At 45.7% G+C, this 26,278-nt stretch overlaps 1 protein-coding gene across 6 annotated transcripts in view; it reads right to left on the bottom strand.

The window, feature by feature from the left end:
• Positions 1–26,278, bottom strand: part of PLPPR1 (phospholipid phosphatase related 1) — a 158,698-nt gene that overhangs the window by 23,621 nt on the left and 108,799 nt on the right. For all 6 annotated transcript variants that reach the window (XM_044452444.1, XM_044452445.1, XM_044452447.1 and 3 more), the window contains one exon: positions 2,484–2,672. In XM_044452444.1, coding sequence (XP_044308379.1) covers positions 2,484–2,672 — 189 coding nt within the window. The remainder of the gene's footprint in view (positions 1–2,483; positions 2,673–26,278) is intronic.

The raw sequence follows: 26,278 nt of genomic DNA, 5'->3' as shown, positions 1-26,278 counted from the left end.
TTTCACTTGACCCTGGAATGAAGCTGGCCAAAAGGCGGTTTGCGCAACTGCGCCAAGCGTTGTATTTAGGTGCAATGTTGTGTCACTCATCCAAGCTCCACTTGTGCTCATGGATGTGCTTGCTAGCCATGCCCCCCGCAGTCATTTGCTTGGCACTGGTGTGCAGGGGCCCCAGGTGTGCCTGGTTGCAGGTGCATCCTCCCTTCAAGGGGGAACCTTGATTAACCCAGTTTCCCATCCCCTGGCAAGGTCTGCTCCCGTGCACCTGGTCCTTTCACACTGCCAGTGGATGCGCAGCCACGAATGTGTGGCCAGCACATATCTTTTCTTTACTTCTTTTCTTTTATAACGTTTCTTTCATAACTTCTTTTATATCTTTTATATTTTTTATTTATTTTATATTATTAATTTTAATTTTATATTGTTATTTTTGTATTGTATTTTATTGTGTTGTAAGCTGCCCCAAGGTTTCGGCAAGGGGCGGCATAGAAATGTTCTAATAATAATAATAATAATAATAATAATAATAATAATAATATCAGCATGGAGGGGGTGTGGCTAGCAAACTGGATCCTGCCCCTCATGTTTAATGCAGGCAGGAGGGGGCTGAGCATCTTGCAAATCATTACATTTCTTCCCCCAACACACACCTCCCTTCCTCCGTCACATGCATTCAACATGCTTCCTTTTCAGCGATCTGAATGCTTTCTTAACTCATGGAGATGGCTCTGCCCTGCAGCCTTCAATTTTTCACTTTTTTAAAGAAAGTATAGCTTGCGCTCTTAGTAATTTAAGGTTTATTTATTTATTGCACTTCTGTGTTGCCCATAGTCCATGGGCTCTCCAAGCAGTTAATACTGATGAGCACAGATAGTACCAGAAGGCAAAGTGGCAAGATTTTTTTAAATCACTTGCCAAAGAACCCAAATATAAGGCAGAAACAGAGGAACACCAAGCTGCTTATTTGAACCCCCCAAAAGATGGTGCTGTCCGGAAGTCCTTTGTTTTGCAGTTTGCTAGCCCCCTGGTTTAATTTTCAAAAACAGTTTTAAGAACTAAAATACAAATCAGGGCAACAAAGGAGGCTCCAGGAGAGGTGCCCACAGAAATGCAGGCATTAGCGGGAGACTCCAGGGTGAGATTTTCCCATCCCTGCACCTCACCGACAGGAAAAGTTCAACCCGTTGGCTTTCCGCCTGTGGTGAAGCTGCTAAAGGTTTAGAACTTTTGCCAGCAGGTAAAGATAACAGACCTCCCAAGGACAGAACTGTGTACAAACACTGTGGCATAGCTTGAACTTATTTAGCTTTGTTATTCAAAAAAGAAAACTCAGTTCAAAGTATTTTTGCAAGGATGAGTAGGGTGAGGGAATAGGGTGGGTTTATAATATCGCATGGCTGGCTTCAGGGAAAGACAGAGTATCTGCTCGATCTGTCGGCAATGTGCTTCCACCACCACTGCACTGTCTGCCCCATAGCTGCCCTATACCCAAATGGATGGTGTTAGATTATTTGGGTGCTTTAATGTACATAGTGTACAATGCTTTCCCCATTAATTCTGCTATGGGACCACACACCCACTAAGCATGTAAAAGTAACACGTGTTTGAAAAGTCACCACAGTAATCAAGTCTCCTTCCTGCCCCTAACTTTGACTATATAAAACAGAGAGCAAAATCCAAAATTCCCACAGATGTGTGGAAAAAGGATGATATTGAAAACACTTAAAATAGACCATGATGAGGAGGGGGGGGGGGTGGATCCGCGGAGAAAAGAAGAAACTCTGACAAATCTGCTTGTGGTGCCTTGTTTGAACCAGATTTTTTAAAACTAAACTGGAGGCAGACTCTGCTTGTTTTGGAGCACACTAGAAGCCCATGTGTGAAGGGGAAAGGGCATTACATTTCTTCATCCTTTGCACCTTGAGAAAGGCTTTCTTGGACTTGTGAGGGTTTTTCAGCATGTGGTATGGAACCATACTGAGAAGAACAGGTAAAATGAAAGGCATCTTCCATCAGCTCACAAGCATTATCCTGTTGTTGGAATCTCTTCCTGTTTTGCATCTAAGCAATCCATTTTGACTCTCATATATTCTGCATGCTCCCGCTTCGATTTCATTAAAATCTGATGCTATGGGAGTGATTTCAGCTTCGATCATTCATATCCTGGGGTTGTGTTTGAACCATAAATATGCAAACCATCTGTCAAATGAGATGTACTGCTATCATGCCTTGTTCGGGAGCTTTGTCTTACCATGCGATTGTGTGCAGATAATTAATGAGGTAATTAATGGCCAGCATGGATTAATCTACCAACTTTCGACTCTTTCCAACCAAATCTCCATCAATTAGGAGCACAAAAAGAAAGACTGGGGGCAGGACCAATATCTCATCCCTTTCTTCTGTCCCCACCACAAATCAGCAGCAAAGAATTAAAAGTCAAGCCTTGCTTGCTTGCTATTATTATTCCCGCTTGATCTACTTACAATTGCTGTTGGGGTAGCAGCCAGCACACAATAGAGGACAAGTGGAGAAATGAAGCTTTCATCCTCTGTTCCTGGGTAAGGTTTCATCAGATCTCCGTCTTGGCAGAAGAAGCCTTGGATATGCACCTGGAAAGTGTCCGTGCACTCAAAATAGTAGGCGAGGAGAACCGTCCCGGCCATAATGACGAGCTGAAAATACAGCATGGTTTACACAGACACATTAGCAGCTGCTTAGCAGTGGTACCTCCCAGCAGCTCCGTGACAGCCACCCTCCATCCCAACAGCAGTGTCAACATTAGTGAGCAAGTGCTTAGACTAGTGTCTCTGCTCGATAACATCTGTTACATAAACCTTCGGGGAACTCCCCCCATGCCCCCTTTCCACCCCAGTGAGAGTCTTTGATCAAACTGTGGACCAAGGCATGCTCTGCAAAAAGGACGGGAGGTTTAGCAGTGCCTACTTTGTCAAGGGGCATGCGGTTGTCACCGGCAGCAGGAATCGATGCAAATGGAATGGGCCAGCCAGACACAAGGCGGGCCCCACCAGCTAAAGCAACTCGGGCTGGTGTTTCCACCCCCTCGCCCCCACAGCGAGTGCAATCGACATACAGATGGAAAAGGAAACCTGGATGCAAAAAGCCCAGGTCAAGGATATTCTGCCACAAAGAGGAGAAGCAAAACGTGACACCGAAGCAACTTCTGATAGTCTCTCTATTCCCTCCCCACCTGCTTCCTACTTCTATTTCTCTGCCTTCTATGTGAGCTTGCCATGTTGTGGTCTTCTGTTGGGGATGCATCCGACCTTTTTGTTACTCAGTGTTTTAAGATCTGATTGTTTTAATTGGGGTTTTATTGTCAGTTGGAATTTTTCAGGATGCTGTGTTCTATTTTACATGGTTGCATTGTTAAACCAGATACTGAAGATGAAACTCAAATACTTTGGCCACCTAATGAGAAGGAAGGACTCCCTGGAGAAGATTCTGATGCTGGGAACAATTGACGGCAAAAGAAGAAGGGGAGGGCAGAGGATGAGATGGCTGGATGGAGTCACTGGGGCAGTGAGTGTGAGTTTAAGTCAGGGGTCCTCAAACTTTTTGAACAGGGGGTCAGTTGAAAGGTGCCAGCGGTGGGTGCAGGCCACCAAAGCAGTGCAGGCGGGGGGCACGGGTCAGGGCTGGGGGGGGGGCGCATGCGCTTGCGTGCAGAAAGGCAGGGGCATGAGTGCACAGAGATCATTTTCTCCCAGTGAGTCCAAAATGATCTCCCTGCGAGCAAGCCGGCGCCTTGGGGCTCAAACACACCCCCCTTTTTAAACATATATCAATAAATGAACCCCTAATATCATCAACATTGTTCTTTTTTATATACCCCTTTTCACCTTAATATCACAATTTGTTATTAATAGCTACATTCCAAACTTCTCTATACCAGTCATGCAATTGATAATCATGTTTTACTTTCCAATTCTTTGCTATGATTCATCAATCTGTGATTACATTTGGTATGAATCCTTTAATATTCCAACAGCATTGTTTTCTATCAAGAATTGACAATAAAGCAATCTCAAGTCATACTTCCATGTTTAAACTTAATATTTTACTACTCTCTTTAAAAGGCTCTTTCCAAAACTTCATTCTGTAGTCACATTCCCAGCACATATTATAATATGTACCCACTCCTTGACCACATCTCCAACATGAATTGGAATATTTGCTATCTATATGATTCAACTTCACCAGGGTTAGGTACCATTTCCATAGCAATTTATAAAAGTTTTCCTTTATTCTTACTGACATACATTTTAATATCCTCTGAGCCCAGATCTTTGAGGATTTGGGTTTTCACCAATGGGGTGAATTCAGAAACCTTGGATCCCAAGGAGATACGTATCATCTCTCTAATCAGAGCTGTTGTGAACCACGTCCTCCATGCTAAACTAGGGTTTAGAAGCATTTCTGCAGCAGACGTGCTTTTGTACACAGTAGCAGTGGGTAACTTCCAGGGATTGCTGGGCTGACTCTGTCCTCCCTCTCCCCAACCCACTGGGAGCTGCATCTCACCCTCACCACCACTGAAATTAGGCTTCAGCATTAAAAAGGGCGAATTTGCCACTGCCCCCATGCAGTCTGAAAGTGCTGGTGGTGAGGCTGCTTCTGAAGACGAAGAAGATCCTAACAACTTCTGGCCTGTGGCAAAAGTTCCATGCTGGGCAAGTCCTTGAGTGGGTGGAGGAGAACTTGTTCTAAGCACCCTTGGATGAGGCTGATTATGTGGATCCATTCCAGCCTGGTTTTGGCATAGAAACCGCTTTGGTCACCCTGCGTGATGACCTATGCTGGAAGAGAGACAGGGCGAGCCTGACCCTGCTGATACTCCGGGATCTTTCAGCAGCTTTTGATATATCCTTCTGGGTCAACTGTCTGAGTTGGGAGCAGGAGAGGGGAACTGTTGTGTGTTGTTTGTTGTATGTGGCTGTTTGTTTTTTGTAAGCCATTCAGAGTCGTTAGAATTGGATGGTATATACAAACTGTAAATAAATAAACTGCATTGCAGCAGTTCTGCTCCTGCTTGGATGGATGTCCCCAGAAGGTGATGCTGGGGGAATATTGCTCAGCCCCATGGATTCTTATCGGGGTTCAGTCTTACCCCCCATGCTATCTACACGTGGTGTGGTGTCAACCCAAGTTTCGGTATGCTGATGACATGCAGCTCAATTTCTCCTTTGCATCCTCATCAGGTAAGGCTATTGATGTGCGCCTGGCTGTGACCATAGACTGGATGACAACCAACAAACTGAAACTCAGTCCAGACAAGGCTGAGATCCTATTGGTGGATGGGTCCTCTGACCAGGTGGAGGGTGTGCGACCCTTCGAAGGAGCGGGTTCGTATCAAGGGAGTGCTCCTTGAAGCATCTTCATCACTTGAGGCACAGGTGGCAGAGGATGGCAGAGGATGCCTTCCACCAGCTTCAGCTGGAGGTCCAGCTATTCCCCTAGATGGACAGGGATAGATTGGGTTCAGTCATCTAGGCTCCAGCAACCTCCAGGTAAGATCGCTGCAATGCCGTGGGGCTGCCCTTGGAGACTATTCAGAAGCTGCAGCTTGTGCAAAATACAGCAGGCAGCTTGATATCTGGGACCACAATAACCGGCAGAATGCTCCTCCCAGCCTCAGTCTATCCCCATCTGAAGCCTTGCTCTGGCTTCCAGTTCAACAGGAGGAGGCAACAAGGGGGAGGGCCTTCTCAGTAGTGCCCCCCCCCCCAATTATGGAATAATCTCACCAGTGAGCCTTACCTGGCACCAACATCCCCATCTTTTTTGGCAATAGGTTAAGACTGGTTTTTGCTGAAATGGTTTTACTTGTTTAAATTGTCGTACATTTTGTATAACACTGTTTTACTGCATATTTGATTTTATTGTACCCGTGCTTATGATTTGTTGAGAAATGCCTAGAGAGTTTAGGCTATTGGGCCATAGAGAATGATGACGACGACTTGCCTAAGGTCATCCAGTGAGTTTCACAGCAATGCATGGATTTGAAGCAGGGTCTTCCCAGTCCTACTCCAACACTCTAACCCAGATGAAGAACAGTCTCCACCTATGCTCTAACCACTGAACAATACTTCCGCAGCAAGGGTGGGTGGGTGGACTAAGCATTCAATATGCAAAAGGAAGCAGTAGCCAGCTGTGAACCCATTTCAGACAAGCTTGCTTCCTGCTCTGTGAGATGGTGATATGTAAAAAGAACAGGAAAATGATTTCAAGAATAAGTCTTTGGATTTATATGCAGTGAAACATAAGCACAGGAAAGAAACACACTGCCCTCTTGTGGAGGGAAATGGGAACAAGTTTGTTCAAATTAAAGCCACAAGCAGCCCCATTCTAGGTACATCATTATCGTGGATAAGAATGATTGCCCACTCCCATTTTAAAATGTTTCATTTCATTCACTTTTCATTAAGCCTTGTAATTATTCAAGTTCAGTTCAGAGTGGCTCTAATTCTGGCCAAGATGCGAAATGGAGAAATTGCTTCTAGCTCTAATCACAGCAGGCAATGTGTGGTGCGTGTGCATGCACATGTGTGTACATTTGTGTGTGCATGTGAGTGTGATTGCATGTGGTCAGAGAGAGGCAGGCAGCTAAGACTTCAATATGGCTGTGCTCTACTTCCATTTCCATTGTCATGGGACAAGCACACCCTTTTTGAGGCAGAAGCCAGGGCAAGTACTGGGGGAACAGGAAGAAGTATTCCCATCAGCTTTCAAAAGAATGCCTGCAGGTCAAAACTCAACCCTGACAATCCTAGGTGACTTCAATCTGCAAAGTGGAATCAAAAGCCCTGATGTGGATTGGAGAATCAAGCAACTTTGTTCACACATAGAGTTCCTGTCCACCAGCTTTCAAAATTATTGTCAAGAAAACAATCTCCTGTTCAATTCTTTTGGCTTAACAAGGTTTAACACCTGATGTGCTGTACTCACCAGCTCCACCAGAACCAGAACAAGCTCATAGACTAACACTGGTTTCAGGGGATCCATAAAGACTGGGCTTCTATACTCTGGTTTCTCCATTAGGTAGGGCTTGGACTGCGGCCCTGTCTCCTCTTTGTGATGGGGATTTGTACAACTTACAATATGGAATGGATGAACGTGCAACACATCTGACCCAGATATGTCTGTCTGAATATTCAGTGAAGCACCAACCTAGGCTGAAGGCATAGACAAGTTTAAAGACTTTCTAGCTCTCTTACTAGATACCTGAAGGAACACCCATTCCCATATGTTCCTACCCAGCTGCTAAGTGAAAATAGTGTAAGACTCCCAGTGAAGAGGAACAAGGATGCTCTTGAGCACATAACCACGCCTATTGTGTCCTCCAGGAGCCATCACTTGGAGCTGTTTTGGGTGGTCTAGGGGTTGCTAACACTCCCCCATGAATGGAGCCCTGGGCTCTTCAAGGACCTTCTGTGACTTTTTCCTACTGCACTTTAAGGACAAAGTTTGTCTGTCTCTGTGGTGAATTTGACTCCATCAATGGTGCAACTCCAATCAGGACATCTGCATGATTTTGTGGAATTGATTTTGGTTGCTGTGGCCTGATAATGTGGACAGGTACTTGCAGTCGCATGACCAAATGATCCTTGCCCTTCCTGACTACTGAGAGCTAGAGGAGGAGGTATGACTAGGTGGGTCTGGCAAATGCATCTTTGTATGGAGCCTTAGGACCACAGCTCCTGAGCAAACCCACTCGTGACTCAGTCGCATTTGACAACTACCACCCAGCCACAAATATCACTTTCTTAGGGAACACGTTTGAGATGGTTGAGGTTGAACACCTGAAGACACTCTTGCAGGATGTGGATTCTCTAGACCCAGTCCAGTTCAGGTTTCCAGCTGAGGGTGGTACTGGATCAGTCTTGGTTGCCCTGATGTGTGATCTTTATTGAGAGAAGAACGGAGAAGTGTGACCAAGGATTCTTCTCAATCTCTCACTGGCTTTGTCCATGATACCCTCCCGGATTGATACCATGGGCTAGGCACAGCATTGCGTAAATTCCGGGGAATTGTCTTGCTGCCAATGTTGTTTATCATTTACATGAAGCCACTGGGAACACTCATTTGGGGAATGGAGTCAAGTGCCATCAGTATGCTGGCAAAACACAGCTCTGTCACCTTGTGACATCTGAATCAGGTGCAGCTATTCAAGTCCCGGATCAGTGCCTAGACTGCTGGGCTGGATGAGGACAAATAAACTGAAGCTGCATCTTGGCAAGACAGAAACCCTTTGAGTGGATGGTTCCCAAGTCCAGTTCATTGCCTGTTCTGGATGGAGTTGCATTTCCTTTGAAAGCTCAGGTTTGTAGTCTTTAGGGATTCCTAGATTGCTCACCATCTCTAGAGGCCCAGTTGGTCATGGGCAGCTAGGAGTCCCTTTTACCAGCTTCCACTGGTTTGCCTGCTACAGCCTTTCTTAGACAGGGATCGCTTGGCCTAACAACTGGATTACTGCAATGAGGTCTATGTGGGGCTGCCCTTAAGGCTGGTCTAGAGCTGGTGCAGAATTGCAGCAGCTTGGCCATTGTCAGGAACTGCCCCTTTTCATCATGCAACCCTCCTTGCTGAAGGAACCGCACTGGCTGTCTGTTCACTACAGGGCCAGGTCTAAGGTTTTGCTACCAGCATATAAAGTGCTAAAATACTTGGAATCAGGATATTTGAGAGAGCGTCTTCTTAATCATCAACCTGACTGGGTACTGAAATCAATGGATGGCATTCTCCTGGTGGTTCTGCATGGACCTTTGGCCTGACTGGAAAACATCTAAATAAAAGCCTTCAGTTTGGTGGCTCCACTTCGATGGAACTCTCTATGGAAATCAGGCAAGATTGTGTTGTTTTTCAGCACCTGTTGCAAGCATCTTGCTTTGAATCGGCCATCTTTGAGCAGCCACGGCTTTTACTGGTATCCTCTTCTGTAAAAAGCTTCTAATCTGTTGTTCTTTAAAAATATGTTTTAATATGGTCTTTATGCAGCAATAGCTAAATTAGCTAATTATGCAAACAGGACCCATCAATTTAATGATAAATGGAAATTTTATCATAGGAAGTCCAATTAATACAGAACAAAATGGAGCCTATAAAATATTTTTGATGATATATATTTTAATCTAAAGCTGATGCAATAATTTATAATTGACTCAAAGTGATAGGAAAACTTACTGGGTTTTTTTTAATAAGCCTCAACAAAGTACTGGTTGATAGTACGATAAAAAATCTCCACTTTTTCAGAATCTGTCAGGTTTCTTTTTTTACTTTTTTCCTGTCTTCCTTTGCATTTTATTCTTTAAGAAAAAAAAATAAAAATAATAAAATATGTTTCAAGATGGTCTTGCATTCTTTTAAAAACATGCTGTTATTCACCATTCCAGAATCTATTCAGATGTGGAGTGGTATAAAGATCTTTTAAATAAATAAGGCAAATAAAACAAACATGTGGCAGGTTCTGCAACTGAGGGTGTTTGGCTGTCTCTCAGCTGATCTTTAAATGCGCACAGCAATGAGAACACAACTGTAAATGGGAAATGAAGTAGGGTTTCCAACAGGGATTAAACTGTGAATCCACATTTGGGAAAGAAAAAAGCAGGATTACAGCAAGGCAGGAAAAGCAGAGATAAGGATCCATCAGGGCTCATTCCAGTGAATGGGCATGAATGCACATCTTGGTGGGGGAGCAGATGACAAAGGGAGGGGGCTTACTAGACCCCTCCAACCTGGCCAATGAGAATTGTAATCTCAGACCAACCTGGCCAATGAGAATTGCAGTCTCAGATGTCTCCAGGGCACCAGGCTAGGGGAGAAGGAAAGTCGGGAAGGCTACCCTTGGCATGCTTGCAGAAAGCCGCCTCCATGCTGCCATGCTCAGGCAGCCTCTGTGGGTGGCGGGTGGGCTATGAAGGCCTCCATGCTCGGTGCAGCTGCCTGCAAACCTGTTCCCAGCCTCAGAAGCAGAGAGGCGAGTGTGCAGGCTTTCGAGGCCCAGGAAGCCTGCAAAAGCCTCAGATTTGGGATTGAGGAGCACAGTGTAGGTGTTAGAGGGTTTTTTCACTTCCAGGGGTTCCCCCTAACCAGGGGACTCAAAATAGAAACATAGAAACAGAGTGAGTCAGAAGGGGTCTTCTGGGCCATCTAGTCTGACCCCTGGCTATAGCTGGCTCTGCTCACAACATGCCTCCCATGTGCATGTCCAGCCTATCCTTGAACGCCCTCACCAATGCAGCCTCAACCACCTCCCGTGGAAGCCCATTCCATACCCTTCAGAGCACTTGGTATTCATGCCAGGGAGACCTTCTAGTGTCCATGGCCTATGTCCATGCTGACTCCGGATGATAGGAATTGCGCTCCCTTCGGCCCCTACGCACTCCCAAGTCTAGCTGGTCAGGCGAGGCTCCGCAGTGCCATTGTGGTGCTTCCCCAGAACCCCCATGTATCTTCAGAGGGTCCCCCGCCTTCTCACTGCCCCTGCCACCAGCCATTCTCTCCTCCTCTTCCTCACCATCGCTCCCGCTTGCTCGCTTGACAGGCAGAGAGCAAAGGAGCAAGCAGGCCGAGGCGCCTCCTGTTCTTCCTTCTTACCACCACCCTTTTCTGGGCTGCAGCAGGAGCGGCAGGGAAAGAGACCGACTGCAAGGGCGAGGGGAAGAGCAACCCTGAGGTGCTCTTTACAGCGAGCCCTTGGCCCCTGCTGATTGTGTCTCCCCTCAATTCCCGCTGTACTCAGGAGACGACACTCAGCATCACGCATGATGTTCTGAGAGATCTGATATACTGTGAAATGGATGTGGGGCTCTGACAGAGCCACAACAAAGTCCCTGGGATAAGAGGGGATCTGGGATTCTCCCCAGAAACAAGGAGTCACAAAGCAATGGTGGCCCAGGGTAAAACATAAGATGGCTTGAAGCCTTCTCTTTCCCAGCCATGCGCACTCACGGATGGGGTTTTCTTGGTGTGCCTAAAGGCAGAGTGTGCACACAGCCGACCTCACATCTATTTTGCATTCACACAATCCCATCCAGGAGCAGGCAACCCGACACCCTTCATATGGCTTTGACAACAACTCCCATCAGCCCCACACATCGTGGCTAACAGACCAGGATCATAGGTGTGGCAGTCCAAAACACCTCACTGCCTATTGCAGCTCTCTTCCGATCGAGCATTTCCTCAACTGCATTGTCAGATTTTATGAGCTGCACCCTTTGGAACTGCAGACTCTGGGCTGCCCAGCCTTTTCTCTCCCACCCCGCCAGTGAACACCCACTTGTTGGCTCTAAAAACAGTATTATTGTTGTGCTGTGGGTCATCACCATTTCCTAAAATGCATCCTTCAAGACAGGATGCTTTAGGCCTCATGGCATAGTTCAGGTTTCATTTTTTCTTGCATCTGAAATCTGTGTTGAAGTGCAGAGCACAAGCCAGCCCTTGAGCTCCACACATCCATGTTTCCACTGAGACCTAATGGAGATCTGACGAGGCTTAAGCAGCAGGGGGCATCGCTGGATTTTCTGCAAACAGACCACACTGTTTCAAGAATGCCATTCTCTTTGCTGTATACATTCCCGCTCCAAGACCATTTAATTTCCCAAAGAAGGGCTGGAATGTCACTTAATCTTCTCACAGCAGTTGGCTTTATTCTTTTTGCATGGCAACTCCAGGTTCCCTGCATTAATGCCCCCTTTCTCTTGGTTTGTAAAGGAAAGGTTAAATGTGCTATTTGGAAGGATGAGTCAAGTGGAGTCCTATATGTGTTCACTCAGAAGTAAGTCCAATTGAGTTGAATGGAAAGGGTTCATAGCATCACAGTCAAAATATTGCATGTAAAGAAAATAAAGATGACAGAAACACAGAACTACCAAAGCCTGAATGTGCCCAAGTTAAGAGAAGGCTCTAGCCCACATTTTCTGTAGCTTTTTGCAAGCTTCAGCTCATTCAGCCCTTAACCTGTGCAGTATTCAGGGAAAATAAAGCAGCTTCCACAAACAAGAACAGAACCAAGCAATGCTACAGCCTCCTGAACACTAAATATCACTCATAATTCACACGGGGGAATTGGATGCTTAAAATTGCCCTTACAACAACTGGTGCTGGATGTACAAAGCAAATATCCCAGGGAGATGGCTTCTGGTAATAGCTCTACAAATAACTCCACTAAATGTTAATAGCCCACAAAAACAAATTACCAGCCTGACTGTTAAAAGAGCAACTGCCTGAGGTAAGAGCCCTGAGTGTTTTGTACCTGTGGGCACATCTGGGAATTGGAGGAACTCCTGTCGGTATCATCACAAAATGGCTCCCACGGAGGAGGGGGCTAATTTTGTAATGCCAGGCGTCGCAAGTGTGGGGAGAAAAAAAATGCAAGGCTGAGGCAAGGGTGGAGGGGCAAAGAACATGGCAAAGGGGTAGAGAGGAGAGAAGGAGAGGCTAGAAGCTAGAACTTGAGAGAAAGAAGCTTGTCCTGACATTTTACAAGGTTTGTATGTAAAGGCAGAAGACATTTTTTTCTGCAGGAAATGGAGAGCTTTGGCGGTCCCTGCTGGTGATGTGCAGTAATCAGACTGGGGTGAGAATCCACTGGATTTGCTCAGCTCAGCTCCCCAGGCTCTGGCCCACATGCTCTCTAAGCCTGGCTCCCACCGAGAGTTTCATAACAAATAGAAGGGGCCAGAGGGCCACTGGGTCCAATCCCGTGCTGAGTGCAGGACTCCCAGTTAAGCTATCCCTCCCAGACAGCTGTCCAGTTGCATCTTGTATGCCTCTAGTGTGGGAGAGTCCACGACCTCCTGGGGTACTTGGTCCCATTGTCATATTGCTCTCACAGCTCTGCAAGAGTGTCTGGCAGGAGGCAAGTCCAACTGTTGTGCAGGTAGAACTAGCAAAGCTGGCTTGTGCACCACACTGCATGCTGCCGGCACGCCCACTGCAGAGTCCTGCTTTTGCGCCCATGGCTTGGGGGCACTGGAAGAATTATTCAGTGCCAAGAAAGGGCTTGTGAGCATTCCTGAGCTTGCACGGACTTGATCTTGGCTCAGCTCACTTCCCAGGCCAGGGCCAAGCATGGGAAAGAAGTCTGACAAGTGCAAAAGAGCCACATTCTGGGAGGATCTCCAGGCACCAGTCCCTATACCGATGTGGCCTAGACTCCTCAGTCTAGGAGATGGAAGAGAGCCAGTTCTCTTCCATGGAGCTGCCAGGTTGCAGCCCACTATTCATATTACACCTTTAAGGATGCAGCCCAAAACACATGATAACTAATACTAAGTCAGGCTGGTCCATGATATTAGTGCTGGTGGCTGGGATGGCATAGGCAAGGCTGGGGGCCAGACAGGACAGAAGAAGTCGCAGCTGCAACATCTCCCACTTAACCAATGAATTTAAAGGCACAGCATAAATTTCAGGGTTGCAATGTGACAGCCATTCCCTCCCAATTTCCACAGTTCCATTCTTCAGCCAGTTCAAGGAAGTTTTCTTTCACTGGGGAAACTGTCTCTGACAATTCTGCACTAGTCTTCCCTGTACTGTGCTAGTGACAGGCACTGGGATGCAGTGGCGGGGGGGGGGGATGTCTTTTGTCTAGCTCGTAGCTTTGTCTGCTATGGAGCCTGGGAGGGGGTCTGTTACCACTTCCTGGCCTCTTTTCCCCAGCACTAAGGTTATTATGGTGCCAGCCCACCAAAGAGGATAAGCTGATTTTACTCTCTGACTTATACCACATTCTGAAATCCGGGTTCTGCTTTTCTCTTGGAGGATAAGAATCAAGGTTGCTCAGTCCCATCCTCATGTAACTTTAAATGTGCTGCAGTTGCATCTTTTCAAGGGCTCCTTTTTCCTTTCTGATGGAGCGCTCAAGGCTGAAAAGTGGCATTCAGAGACTGGGGGAAGGAGGAAAGCAAGAAAAAATCAGGAGGGAAACCTCAGCTGCCTGATCACTTGATCCAGTGGTAGATTTAGAAGTTCAGGGCAGTCATCTCTGCTTTGGTACCAGGCAACTGTAATCAGAATGGCAAATGCGTTTGAAAGACCCTGGCCAGCCACCAGCTGTTTTTGCAGGCACACTGAAATCATTCCAGCGGATCTGTCTTGCTTAGGATTTTGCTTCTACAAATCAGATGGCTGGAGGCTTATCAGCAGGAGGCATTCCTGTTCTGCCCAATCCAAACCCAACACTGACACCGAACTCATTAGCGGGAGAAGCAAATGGCAAAAGCAATGGACCATGTTCCCTGCCATCCTACCCTCATAAAATCTACATGAATATGTCACAGCTGACTTGTTTTAAAATGAAACTCAGGACTGAGGATGTTTTTCTGTTGCTGTAGGTTAATGCTACACCAGCAGGAGGGTTATGTCTTTATTATTATTATTTTAGTGTCAAGGCTGTTACAGAACCAATGTTGCTAGCTTTACTGTCATGGTTTCCCACAAAAGCCAGTGTGGCGTAGTGGTGAAGAGCATGGGACTGGGACTCAGACAAGCTGGGTTCTAGTCCCTGCTCAGCCATGGAGCCAACTGGGTGACTTTGGGCCAGTCACAGACTCTCAGCCCAACCTACCTCACAGGGTTGTTGTTGTTGTGGGGATAAGATGGAGGAGGAGATGCAAGCTGCCTTGAACCCTTTGTAGGAAAAAGACAGGATATAAATCGAAAAATAAATAAATAAATAAAAGCAACAACCAGGGATTGTAGGTGCTAAGAATGTCCCATTTGAAATGTCCCCTACTTCCACCAAATGAGCTCCCAGGCTTCCCCACGGAGATGGAAACATCCTTAAGGCAGCAATCCTACATACACTTGCTATGAAGTAATCCAGATGAATTCCGTGAAACTTACCTCTGATTAGACACATCTGGGCATGCATATGGTAGACATGTCATGAGCGGAGCCAGCTAAAGCCAGGGGTCGGACTAGATGGCCTGGAAGGCCCCTTCTGACTTGCTCTGTTTCTATGTTTCTGAGATGAGGCTATGAACATTTTAGTTTGCAGATGCTCCAGTTGCCTCGCACATCTCTGTCCCTGTCACATCCTGATCCTAATCTCCAGAGTTGGAAACCTTATCCTGGAAAAAAAGGGGTGGCATGTATTGTGCAGTTGGGGCATATCCATATAAGCCCTTGTGAAGAGTGTCCGTGAATGGACTGGGCAGCATCCTCCAGTGTTATTCTGCAAAAGCCATTTATGTCGTGCTAGTGTAGAGGTTCGCTAGCTCAAGGCTTACAATGTAGGTTTACTGGAAAATCTTATTACACAGGCTACCACTATTGGCACTGCACTAAGTTCTCTTATGCTGGTGTAACATAATTTATGTTAGCTGAATAACATCATATGGATACTGCCCATAACATACTTAGAGGGTGGTGAGCTGGTAGGGCCAGCTAGAGGAGGCTCAGTCCCCACTGATGTGTACAAGCATTGTGGTTCTGCTCCTACCTAAGCTGATTTTTGTAAAATTGCTATCTGCTCACTTCCCAATGTATGCAATCATTTCTCAAGAGCTTTTTCTCACTCGTTTCTTCAAAGCTTTCAATGACACAGTTGTCTCTTGTGCCCTGTAATATTTTAGAACTTCATTTTCACTTGCGATTAGCCTTAATCACTTACCACACTTTGACATTTGCTTGAAAGTATGAGGCTAACTCCTATGAAATGGCACCAACTCCCCCTGCAACAGCTCTGAAGCTTCCTATATCACTGTCTATAAGTCCTGTTCCTTCTTGGGCCAATACATTTAAGACTGTAACCCTCCTCTTTATCTGACCAAATTGGAACCCTTGCCAACTCCACTGGAATTCAGATTGATAGCAGCTGCTGAGGTCACCCCTGTAGAAACCTGACAACATCAATTGCTAAGGCTATGGAGCAAAACTCCCTAATTTTATTTCTCCTGTGTTGCTCCATTTCTATGTACATCCTTCCCCTAAGATGCTCAGGGTGGAGGATCTGGCGTTATCGTCTTTTATCCTAACAAACCCTATTGGGAAAGAATGACCTGGTTTGCATGACACGTCAGGTTATTAGGGGTTAATTAACCCACAGAGAGCTGCAGTGTGTGCCAGATATGTGCAACTTCCATTTTGCAACCCCAGGTTGGAGGTTGCAGCATGTCATATGAACCTGGCCACCCTTGCTCAACCCTACTACTAATCAAGGTTTAACCCGCAAATAAATCAAGCTGGCTGCATTTATGGGACACACCACAACCCCTGATTGCAATGTGCCAATGCCATGGCGCATTGCAGGTTAGCCAGATGCATTGGGCAAACTGGCCATTGACTTGTCCAATGGCACCCTGGGAGCGTTATGGCTGATTGGGAACTCGGATGTAGTTCTCCAGCGTCAGCATTTCACACTCTAACCCTGTCTTCCCTCCAGGGAAGTCTTCCCTATTGACTAGCATTGCTGACCATTGGCTGAAATGACCATTGGCAGGAGTGGGAATCCAACCTTCTGGGAGGGCACCAGGCTGGGGAATGCTGCCATTGCATAGCAAGGGTTATCCTGTTTCTGAGTGCAGTTTACACATGAGCAACGTAAATGACAAATATAGCTCCCACAGTTCACTTTCACAAGAATATGCACCTAGTCCTTAGGGCCAAAGAAGACATTATTTCAAATCTGTGTCTAGCAGCGGTGTCTTTTTTTAAGTTCTTTACTCCAGAACAAAGTGTTCTATCTGAATCAGGTGCCTAGTCTGTGGGTAGAGGGATTTTTAACATTCAATCCAGGATTGCCAGTTGACCAGAGAAAACAATCTGCTTTTCAGGTATCTCCATATGCCAAATTCTTGAAGGTCCACAAACTATGCTGGGCTTAAATCTTCATCTGCAAGGGAAAATATTGACTTGCCTTACAGGTTTTGTACAGAGACAAAGTCTGTCGAGCGCTTTCCATCTGAGTTGCCGGCTATCCATTGTTCAGTTTTTCCTTCAAGAACAGCTGCTATTGATACACACATTTCTACCATTTAGAAATGGTAACTTTTGCAAAGTTTATGCGTGGCCATTGGTACCAAAAATATGGTGTGATTCAGCCAAAGGGTGCACTTAGAAGCTGTTTAGTCACCATATCCCTCTTATTTCATCCCACTGATTCCAAAACATTGCCTTTGATTTGAATCATGGCCCTGATCCTCCACAAAAAGGGGTTGGGGTGGGGAAATTCCTCCTGAAGCATCCTCTGCTTTGAAAGTTGCATGCAGCATTCACTTTAAATTCCAGCACAGTGCCTTTTTCACAGAGTTTGTCCTTTTGTGAGATCTTAGAGCAGTAAAGCTGGAATGAGCCACAAAGGCCTGTAAGATTTCCTGCAGTCTGGCAAAATAACTTGTGAAGATTATTTCCCAGACAGTACTGCTTTTCAAGACCCCACTGACAGAAAAATATCATCTGAGGTCCATCCCAGCAGTACTGTCCTCTAGTACAGTGATTACTTTCCCTCTTGTAATAATGAATCGCTGCCATTCACTTACATGAGAAAAAACCTCTCAAGGGCATGCAACTCAATCTGCAAGACTCTGGGGGAAGGGAAGGGATTAGTTTCTTGAGCGTGGGGTGGTGAAAGCAGGTTTTCTTCTTCTTCCAGTAATCTGGTTGATTTCAGCCTCCACCTTTGTTCCACAGAACTTTTGAGAGCTTTTGGGGACTGATTCTGTCCATTCATAGAGTCAAACCTCAGTTGTGTCTGTCCTCATGCTGTTGAATCAAATCAGCCCAAGCTTTATTCATCATGCTCTGCTGTGACCAGGAAACGAAACAGAAAACTGAGTGATGCAGTTGAGTAGCTATGCGAAACCATGTTGTTCTCTTTAAGGGTGGGCTACGTGGCCAGGTCCACAGAACACAACAACAAGGAGAGCCATTGTGGCGCAGTGGTTAGGAGCATGGGACTGGGACTCAGACGATCCGGGTTCGAGTCCCTGCTCAGCCATGGAGCCGACTGGGTGACTTTGGGCCAGTCACAGACTCTCAGCCCAACCTACCTCACAGGGTTGTTGTTGTGGGGATAAGATAGAGGAGGAGAGATGATGTAAGCTGCCTTGAGCCCTTTGTAGGAAAAAGGCAGGATATAAATCACAATATAAATAAATAAATAAACCCACATTTCAATAAGAACCCATGAAAAATAAAAATTCTCACCCCAGGATTAATATTGGTTGAGGGAGCATTGTCATTAAACTGGGAATTGTAGTTGAAATGTGAGGTTTTGTGTTGTGTGAACCCAGCTGCACAAACAATCCACCCAAAGAACAACATGGTTTGTTGCTGGGTTGTGAACTAGGGGCTGTTGCTGTGATCAACAATGGTTTATTAGCACGGCTGGAGCCACACAACACGACAACCCACAATTTAACAATTCATGGTACAAGAAGAACCCTTGTTCAGTCTTGAGTGTGGGTCATCATGTGTGAATCCAGTCTATACTACATATTGATAGAAGCATATTTCTATTCCCAGAATCTTCTAGTTACCACTGGCTCATGTCATAACTGAATACAAAGTTTAATCATTTGGCAGTGCAATGATTTTATGCCATCACTGGTGAAATGGAATGCATTTCCATTTAATTTTGTTCTGTTTTAAATAGCAGACTCATTGTTAGCAGGTCTGACACTACATCACTGAACTTAAAGTTAAAGCATTGCCCTTTTCCAAAATATACTTTTTTTAATTTCCGGACTGCTTTCCCGAGAGCCATGGTGTGCTGACTGATGACATTTCACTGTACAAATGGCCCATAAAAACTATTAAATCTGTCTTCTGCTCGAAAGGCATTTTAACTTAATGACCATTTTCACTTTACTTGGAATTGCTGGGGAGGGGGTGGAAATGCCATTCCTCACATGCTGCTGACTGGCACAAGCATCTGGTTCAGTACGGTAAAATATCTTCTCAGAATGTTGCGGTAGCAATGAAGGAGCAGAATCGAGAGGAGTATCCAGATACAGCTGAACTTGCCATCTTTGAGAACCCTCCCCTTAAAATGTTAAGCATATTCAGAAAGCTCTCTGGAAAAATGTTGTTTTGTGATGATTTTCAGAAAAAAATCAATTACATGGCAAAAGCCCAAGAAACAATTTAGGCAGATGAAATTGTAAAACCAGAATCCTTAGAAGAGAGTTGAGTCCCAGGTTTTTCTACCTGATGCTTTCCACCCACCACTTTAATTCTTCGCAGGGTTAAATGGGTTCCCTTAAATATGCTTGTTTCCAATGTTTTTAATTCTCTTCCTTTCTATATGTTTCATTATACAACCACGAGGTGGCACTGTGGTATAATGAAACTCTGAAAATACACCAAGGTTTCAATCCACCATTCCAAGATAATACCAGACTTTCTTCTATCTTAATAAAGCCATGGAAATAGTTCCAAAGAAGAGATGAGGTCCTGGAGGATCAAATGTTTTATAAAGCACCCACAAAAATACCATGACTATGAAATGACAAGCATGAATGAAGTGCCTTGTGCAGGAAGACTCCCAGTGAACACATTTGGGATGAACACACATGGGACTGCACTGCATGTGTTCAAAGCCAAGAGCCATGTTCAGGCACTTTACTTTCCAAGAAAGAAACCTGCCATATAGGGGACTTACTGGGCGGCCAGGTATCCTACTTTGCAGAGGATTATCCTCTATTTTGGAGAGTTGGCAGAGCAGATCTTTATTTAAAGGTGCCTTTTAACGGAAGATGTATCCAGCCCAAGTCTGATTTACGTCGAAAAACCCTAAGGAGGGAGGGCACCCATGGCCTTGAAGATGCCCATTCCCGGTTAGCACCTTCTCAGCAGGTTAAGCAGGCAGCCAAGTCATGTGGCACATCTTCTCCCTGCAATGAGCAATACTGCCTTTCTATTTAAACGATAGTGATCTTTTTAAGCATGCACCAAAATACATCAATTTACATGTGCAAAAGTTACACAGATCAGTGTCTTCTTTTGCAATGATGTGCACGTGCTCTCTCTCTCTCTCTCGTTTGGTCTTTTTTTTTTTTTTTTTTTGTGATGCTTAAGTAGCCACCTTAGCTGGGATGAGTACGTTAGCTCCATCCCATCTATCATGGTCACCCTCCAAAAGGCAAAGAAGTAACTGCTGGAGCAAAGGTGTGTCACTACTTGTGAAGTTTCCCTACCTGGAAAATGACAAGAGACTCAAAATGGGCATGGACCAGAAATATGCCGATTTGTCCTTCTCTGTTCCAACCAGGCGGCACAGGCCGTCTCGCCCTGGTGCAGACCAGCAGTCAACAAGGCAGCTTCAACTAAGCTGCTCTCTTAGGCAAAAACAGGCAGTGCACCTGCTTAGCCTGAAAAAAGTCCTACAACTCTAAGCATGTCTAGGATTGGGCCCCAAGGTACTTTCGAGGTCCACTTGAGCTGACACAGACTCCAGTCCGGATTGGAATCCTAGAACATGCAGTGGGGTATCTTTCACGTCTTCACCCCACTGGATCAGAGCTCTGCTTATCCAGTGCCAGCTCCAGCCACCCCCGATGGGTCCCCCCACCTGTAGTAGGGAGGGAAGGCGATCAAAGGAACTTCTCACCAGACGTTTGCTGCACAGCTGCTTCGGCTTTTCCACCTCCTCTCATAAAAGACTTTAATGATATTATCAATTATCACAAAAGGTGCTTTCGTATTTCCCATCTCGCCGCTGAGGCCTTATGATATATATATATCATATCGTAATAACTATTATATATATAAAAAACAGCAGTTCTCATTCTGCCTTTTATTTCCTGCTGGGTGAAGAAATGAACCAACTAACTCTGAATATGCCAAAACAGCTGCTTTTCATATTTCAAGATGGTCGGTTTCCCATGGATGGGTTCCCATATCTGTGAGAATATTTTAATCTGTTCTTTTCTTGAACTGACTCACTTGGCAAGGGTGGCAAAAACAAACGCCCTTCCTGCTGTTTGCTAAGCACGCCTAGTCCTCGCCAGGGCCAACCAGCCCAGGAGCACTTTGGGGCAGCCGGCACAGGCCTCCTCCCTCCCCGTTGTGACTGGAAGCTGCTCTGCCTCTTTTTTAGTTTAATCCTTTTCTTCATTGAGATTGTGAGCCCAGATCTTGACAGCCATGGACAGGCTCCTGAAAGTGCCAAGGCAGTTAAACCCCACTTAATAAACAGCTTTCCAAGGAAATGGTCGTGTAAAGGGGGTAGCTCAGTTTTGCATCTTCCTAAGGTGAAAATGTCCCTTAGGACACATGAATCCTCTCTAAGCCCCAAGGAACGAATGAACGAGCGCACAGATGGAAAGTTTTGCAGAGAATGGGATGAACGAGGCACCACTGCTTTTTGCAAGCCAAGCTCCTCACTTTGCCAGCAGCCACTCCTGATGTTGCCCACCTGGTGCGCCCCATTCCTTGCACCTACATAACTGTGAAAGGCAACGGCTATGTAAGTGTGCTAAAATTTTGTAAAAAAAAAATATTGGAAATATTTTTGAAAAGTTGGAGGATGCCAAAAAAAAGTTTGGCGACCATGGGTTGCCCTGCCAAGGTGCATTTTGAACAACAAGTACAAATGGGGATTCTTAAAGACAGCCTACTTTTGCAATCTCATGCCCTACCCCCCCACAAAATAAATAAATAAATAAATACACAATAACTGAAGCAAACCTGAAACAGCTCATGGTCACAATGGGTTCAGGAGACAACTCAGTCCTCCTGTGATTACCTGGGATACCTATGGAAGGACCAAGTGGAAAATGTTGAAAAGGAGTGGAGCTGATCATTTGTGGAGCTCATCACGGATTGTTCACAGGACGCCCAACCCACTGTGGCTTATTGCCAAGGTGGGTTGTTATGTTGGGCAATTGCTGCCCAAGAGATACTAGGTTATTTTGAGTCAACCTGGGTAGAGTGGCTTGCTGCCATGGCTAACAAGCCACCCCAGGCCCCTACCCATAGCAGCAAGTCATCCTGCCCAGTTTCACACATCAAAATAAGCTTCAGTGACCACCGATGACAGCTGGAGCATTCCCCATAGTGGCCAGCCCATGTGGCAACACTCCATGCCTTATCTAAGCCATGGTGGGTGCTTGAAGTCAATCTAGGTCAATCCCTCCCTTTTCTGTAATTTCACCTACAGTCTTTTATGTCTCAGCACTGACCTCCTGCTAGTTTGCACATCTACTGCAAGCACCTGATCCTGTATTTTCAGGGCTTCCTGCCTCATAAGAGTGCAAGAATGTATGAATGGCCTCAGTGAGTAAGAACAAAGGCCAAGGAGGGCAGGGATGAAAGGAGGACCCTGCCCATGTTTGCCTTAGTCCTCAAGCCCACAAGTCAAAGGTAGCCCACGGAAGTCCCCACCTGGCTTACTGGGATCCCCCAGATGGCCATGCCTCCTTCCACTAGACTTTTCTCTCTATGGGCATGCTGATTTTCATAATAATTTTTAAATTAATAAATTTGATAGCAGTTCGTTCATAAGTATGAGTTGTTTGAAACTTGCCTGTTTGTAACTCAGGGACTGCCTGTATAAGAAATAAACTATGCTTTCTGCAACTGGAGTGGAGCAAATTTGCCGTGTCAAAAGCACTGTCACTAAGACAGAGATCGAGATGACCCACAGCAGCTGATTTTTTGCTCTGACTTTACAGTGGAATTAAATAACTGTGTGGGAAAGCCATTCATTCTCCCTATCCCAGAATTTGGCCTTTTACAGACAACTTGAAGCGTACACACTGCACGTGTGTTGATACAGCAGAGGAGACAGGCATTTCCTAAACCTTTTGTTAGATTTATAGTCATGTTTATGTCTAAGTTGACCAAGGAGGATCTCCTTTGACTTCTACTGTTAACTGGGAGCAAGTCAAAGTGAGTTACAGCACTACAATAATAAACGCATAATCCTTTATCCAATCTATTTGAAAGATTATTCTACTCCATTGTAATTGGATTCATAAATTAACTAGAGCCTAGCAAATCTGCATTCTATTTCCAGGATACAATTACATCTGTCTTTAATATGATTCTATTAAAATGCTGCCTCAACTGAGGCTAATGTAGATCAAAAGCAAATAAAAGAAAGCCAGCAATGCCTTTTGTGATTCATCATTCATCTGCTGGAAGGCCCTGATCCTTTATTCATTTTTTTCACCTGTAAATGTTAGGATATTTTCAGTTATTTAGATAGTGAGCATTAGTGTATCAATCCTGGGTAGCCTGATCCGCAAGCTGGGAGGCACAAGTTTGTCTCTTAGCACTAGAAGACCAATATCACAAGGCAAACAATAAATCACTGGGATAAAGCAGATCTGACTGCCAGCATGCCAAAGCAGTAAGAATGCTCTGTTAACAGGCAGGGAAAACACATCTTGATTTATGGATGGTCACATCCTATTTCTGAAAAGCAGTATTTCCCTCACCCAGGTGTATTACCAGAACAAAGACTGTCGAAGATGCTGCACTAGCCTTTTCCATCGTGCCACCTTCCAGATTTGTTTGGATTACAGTGGCCGGCATACTCAACCACTGGCCATGTTATCAGGGGTTGCTCTGAGGAACAGCTGGAGGCTACCTTAGTGGCTAAGCACATGTTGGAAATGGGGCTCAAAAATCTAGGGAGAGATCAGAGAATGCTGGGTTTGGCCCATGGCATCTTCGGGTAAAGATTGAAGGGTTGAAACATCAGGCCCCTAGATAGACCTGATGGCCTGGCTTTTGCCTATTTTCCCTCTTGCTAGAAGGGGAAATGCCTCTCCTTGGGCTGAGTGACTGGCAAAAAAATCTGCAAGCTGAACTGTGCTTGTGCCATCAGCAGAGATACCAATGGAGTGTCACTGGGAGTGTCTCCAAGGTTGAATTTGGTCCTGGGGCTGCCAAAGGCCCAACACTCCTGTGCTAAAGGATCGCAACATGACTAAAAATGATTTCGTCCAAAGGGGGCCTGCCACTCTCAACGGACAACCTGGGGCTAGCTGGGCCAACCATCTGAGCTGGCATTCTGCGGCCATGTTCCCATGTGCTTGTACTCATCCACACAGCCAGTGGCCCGGTTAACAGAGGGGTTTTACTGTACAAAGGTCCTAGCCAGAAGCAAGCTGTTCTTACTGCAGTGCAGAGGAACGGGGCTTGGGTGCAAAGTTGCCTGCCCCACCTGGCACCCTCCAGACGTTCTGGACGTCCGTTCCAAGTAGCCCCACCCAGCATGGGCATGTATGTGCCTGTTGCCCAAGATAACTTCTGTTGGGGGCAGAGCACCACAACCAGCCATAAGCAGTGCCAATGCCATGATAGGGAAATGCTGGTGCTGGAGGGAAGATGCCGGTGGGGCAGGAACAGCATCCCATAAGGGAGTAACAGGAGTTGGGTTTCTCCCCCTCCTTCCCCTCCCTATGCTTACCTCTAGGCAAGTCAAACAATGGGCAAGTGTTATATACATGGGTACAATTTGCAAGTGTTGCTTACATAAGTCTTTGTTTTCTCTGCAAAATTAACTTAGGAACACTCCTCACATTATAAGGTCAAAATCTCTTCTTGCTGTTGCCAGAGTGCCGGACACAGAATAATCAAGTCAAGCTGCAACAACCCAGATTCAGGCTGGACATCAGGAAAAGCTTCCTCACTGTCAGAGCAATACGACAGTGGAACCAGCTGCCCAGAGAGGTGGTGGGCTCTCCCACACTAGAGACATTCAAATAACTGGACAACCATCTGAGTGGGATGGTGTAATGTGGTGTCCTGCAACAGCAGCGGGTTGGACTCAATGGCCTTCATGGCCCTTTCCAACTATACTATTCTATGATTCAATGATTTCCCTACACAGGTATTGGTACCATGTTGGGGGTGGGGGACCACACACACACACTACATGTAACAGAGGGACGTGCTCGTTGTGCTATGTCCACCTACAATGGGAAGCCCTGGTCAAGTGTGGGGTCCTATTCCCTGTGCATGTGGCCCACTGAGATAAGCACACTCGGAGATGGGCCATCACAGTGGACCAAGAGGTGGTGACCCTTGGGGCAAATCCAGTCTGCTCAGGAAAGCTGCATGGCAACTTGGTTACCACACCGGAAAGCAGAAAGAAGGAGAAGTGATAGTGGCAAGTTATGGCAACGTCACATGTTAGCAGGCCACTCCGGGAGACGGGGGTTAAGGTCTAAGATGGGTGTTTTCAGAAAAAAGCGAGGGAAGGTGGGCCATCAGTCAGTCTCTGCTCTCAGGTCACATCTCAAAATGAAAGGTCGTTATCTAGAAGGTATGACTAGGTCTCAACAAAGACATGATGCCAGCGCAGCACTGGCTTCAGGGAAGTATCAGCCCTCATGAGTCTCAACTTCTGTCCACTGTTTATCCAATGCCTTCTTAAAGGATTATCCTCGGAGAGGAAGGAGTTTCTTTTTTTGTCAGGTAATGTTAAAACTACCCAGTGGCTCAGTAACACACACACTAAACACGGTGCGTGACTAGGTGTTTGTCTGTCGAGCATAACCCAGTTCTGGCATTCAGAAATGTATCAGGTCAACTGGAGAAAATGATGAACGGGTCACAGAGCACAGAAACAAAACCAAAGAGGTGTGACTTCTTCGGACAGCAAGAGTGCTCAAAGAGATACTACAAATTTAAGGAATGTTCCTGTGTGTGCTTACATAGAAAAGGGGCCTACATTTCCCAGCATTCTCCAGCCAGCAGGGCTAAACTTGCACAGGATTAGGCCCTTAAAAGGAAAGAATGGAAAGGGAAATTGATAGGTGTTGCTTCCACCCCGGGCCAGACAAATAAAAATGTGATGCCATGCTGGAGCACCAGGGCCAGCTTTTGGCATTACAAACAGGAAGAGAGTTTGACTTTCTCTTTCTTTCTTTCTTTCTTTCTTTACATGGATTGTTATGTGTGATCCAACTTCATACATTCACAGGAAATACAAAAAGATGAAGCAAACATCCCTGATGCATTCTTTGATGCTGCTATTTGTTAAGCCTGGGCTAGCAAATGGTTCAAATGATTCCTGCCACCTTCAAGGAGGGGATCAAATTATGGAAACGGCAGGGAAGGAGCAAAACCAAGGAAAATAATAAGCAAGGCAAGTCTGGGACCAGCCATTTCCACATTCTTCAGAAGGGAATGCGTCCAGCCAGGAAGATTCTATAGAGGTCAGACTTTACTATGTTTCACACAGACTTTACTATTGCTATTCAAGAAGTTTCTCTCCTGGTTTGGTTAATGATCTTCAGTTTCAACCAATGGGCAGATTGGTTCTGGTACATCAACTCCTTAGAGGAGGGTTGGCATGTTTTCT

The sequence above is a fragment of the Varanus komodoensis genome, unplaced genomic scaffold, assembly GCF_004798865.1.
Source record: "Varanus komodoensis strain SLA01 unplaced genomic scaffold, ASM479886v1 scaffold72, whole genome shotgun sequence".
In the NCBI taxonomy this organism is placed as follows: Eukaryota; Metazoa; Chordata; class Lepidosauria; order Squamata; family Varanidae; genus Varanus; species Varanus komodoensis.
Note: the sequence above shows the minus strand (reverse complement) of the source record. Positions and strands in the feature narration are given on the sequence as shown.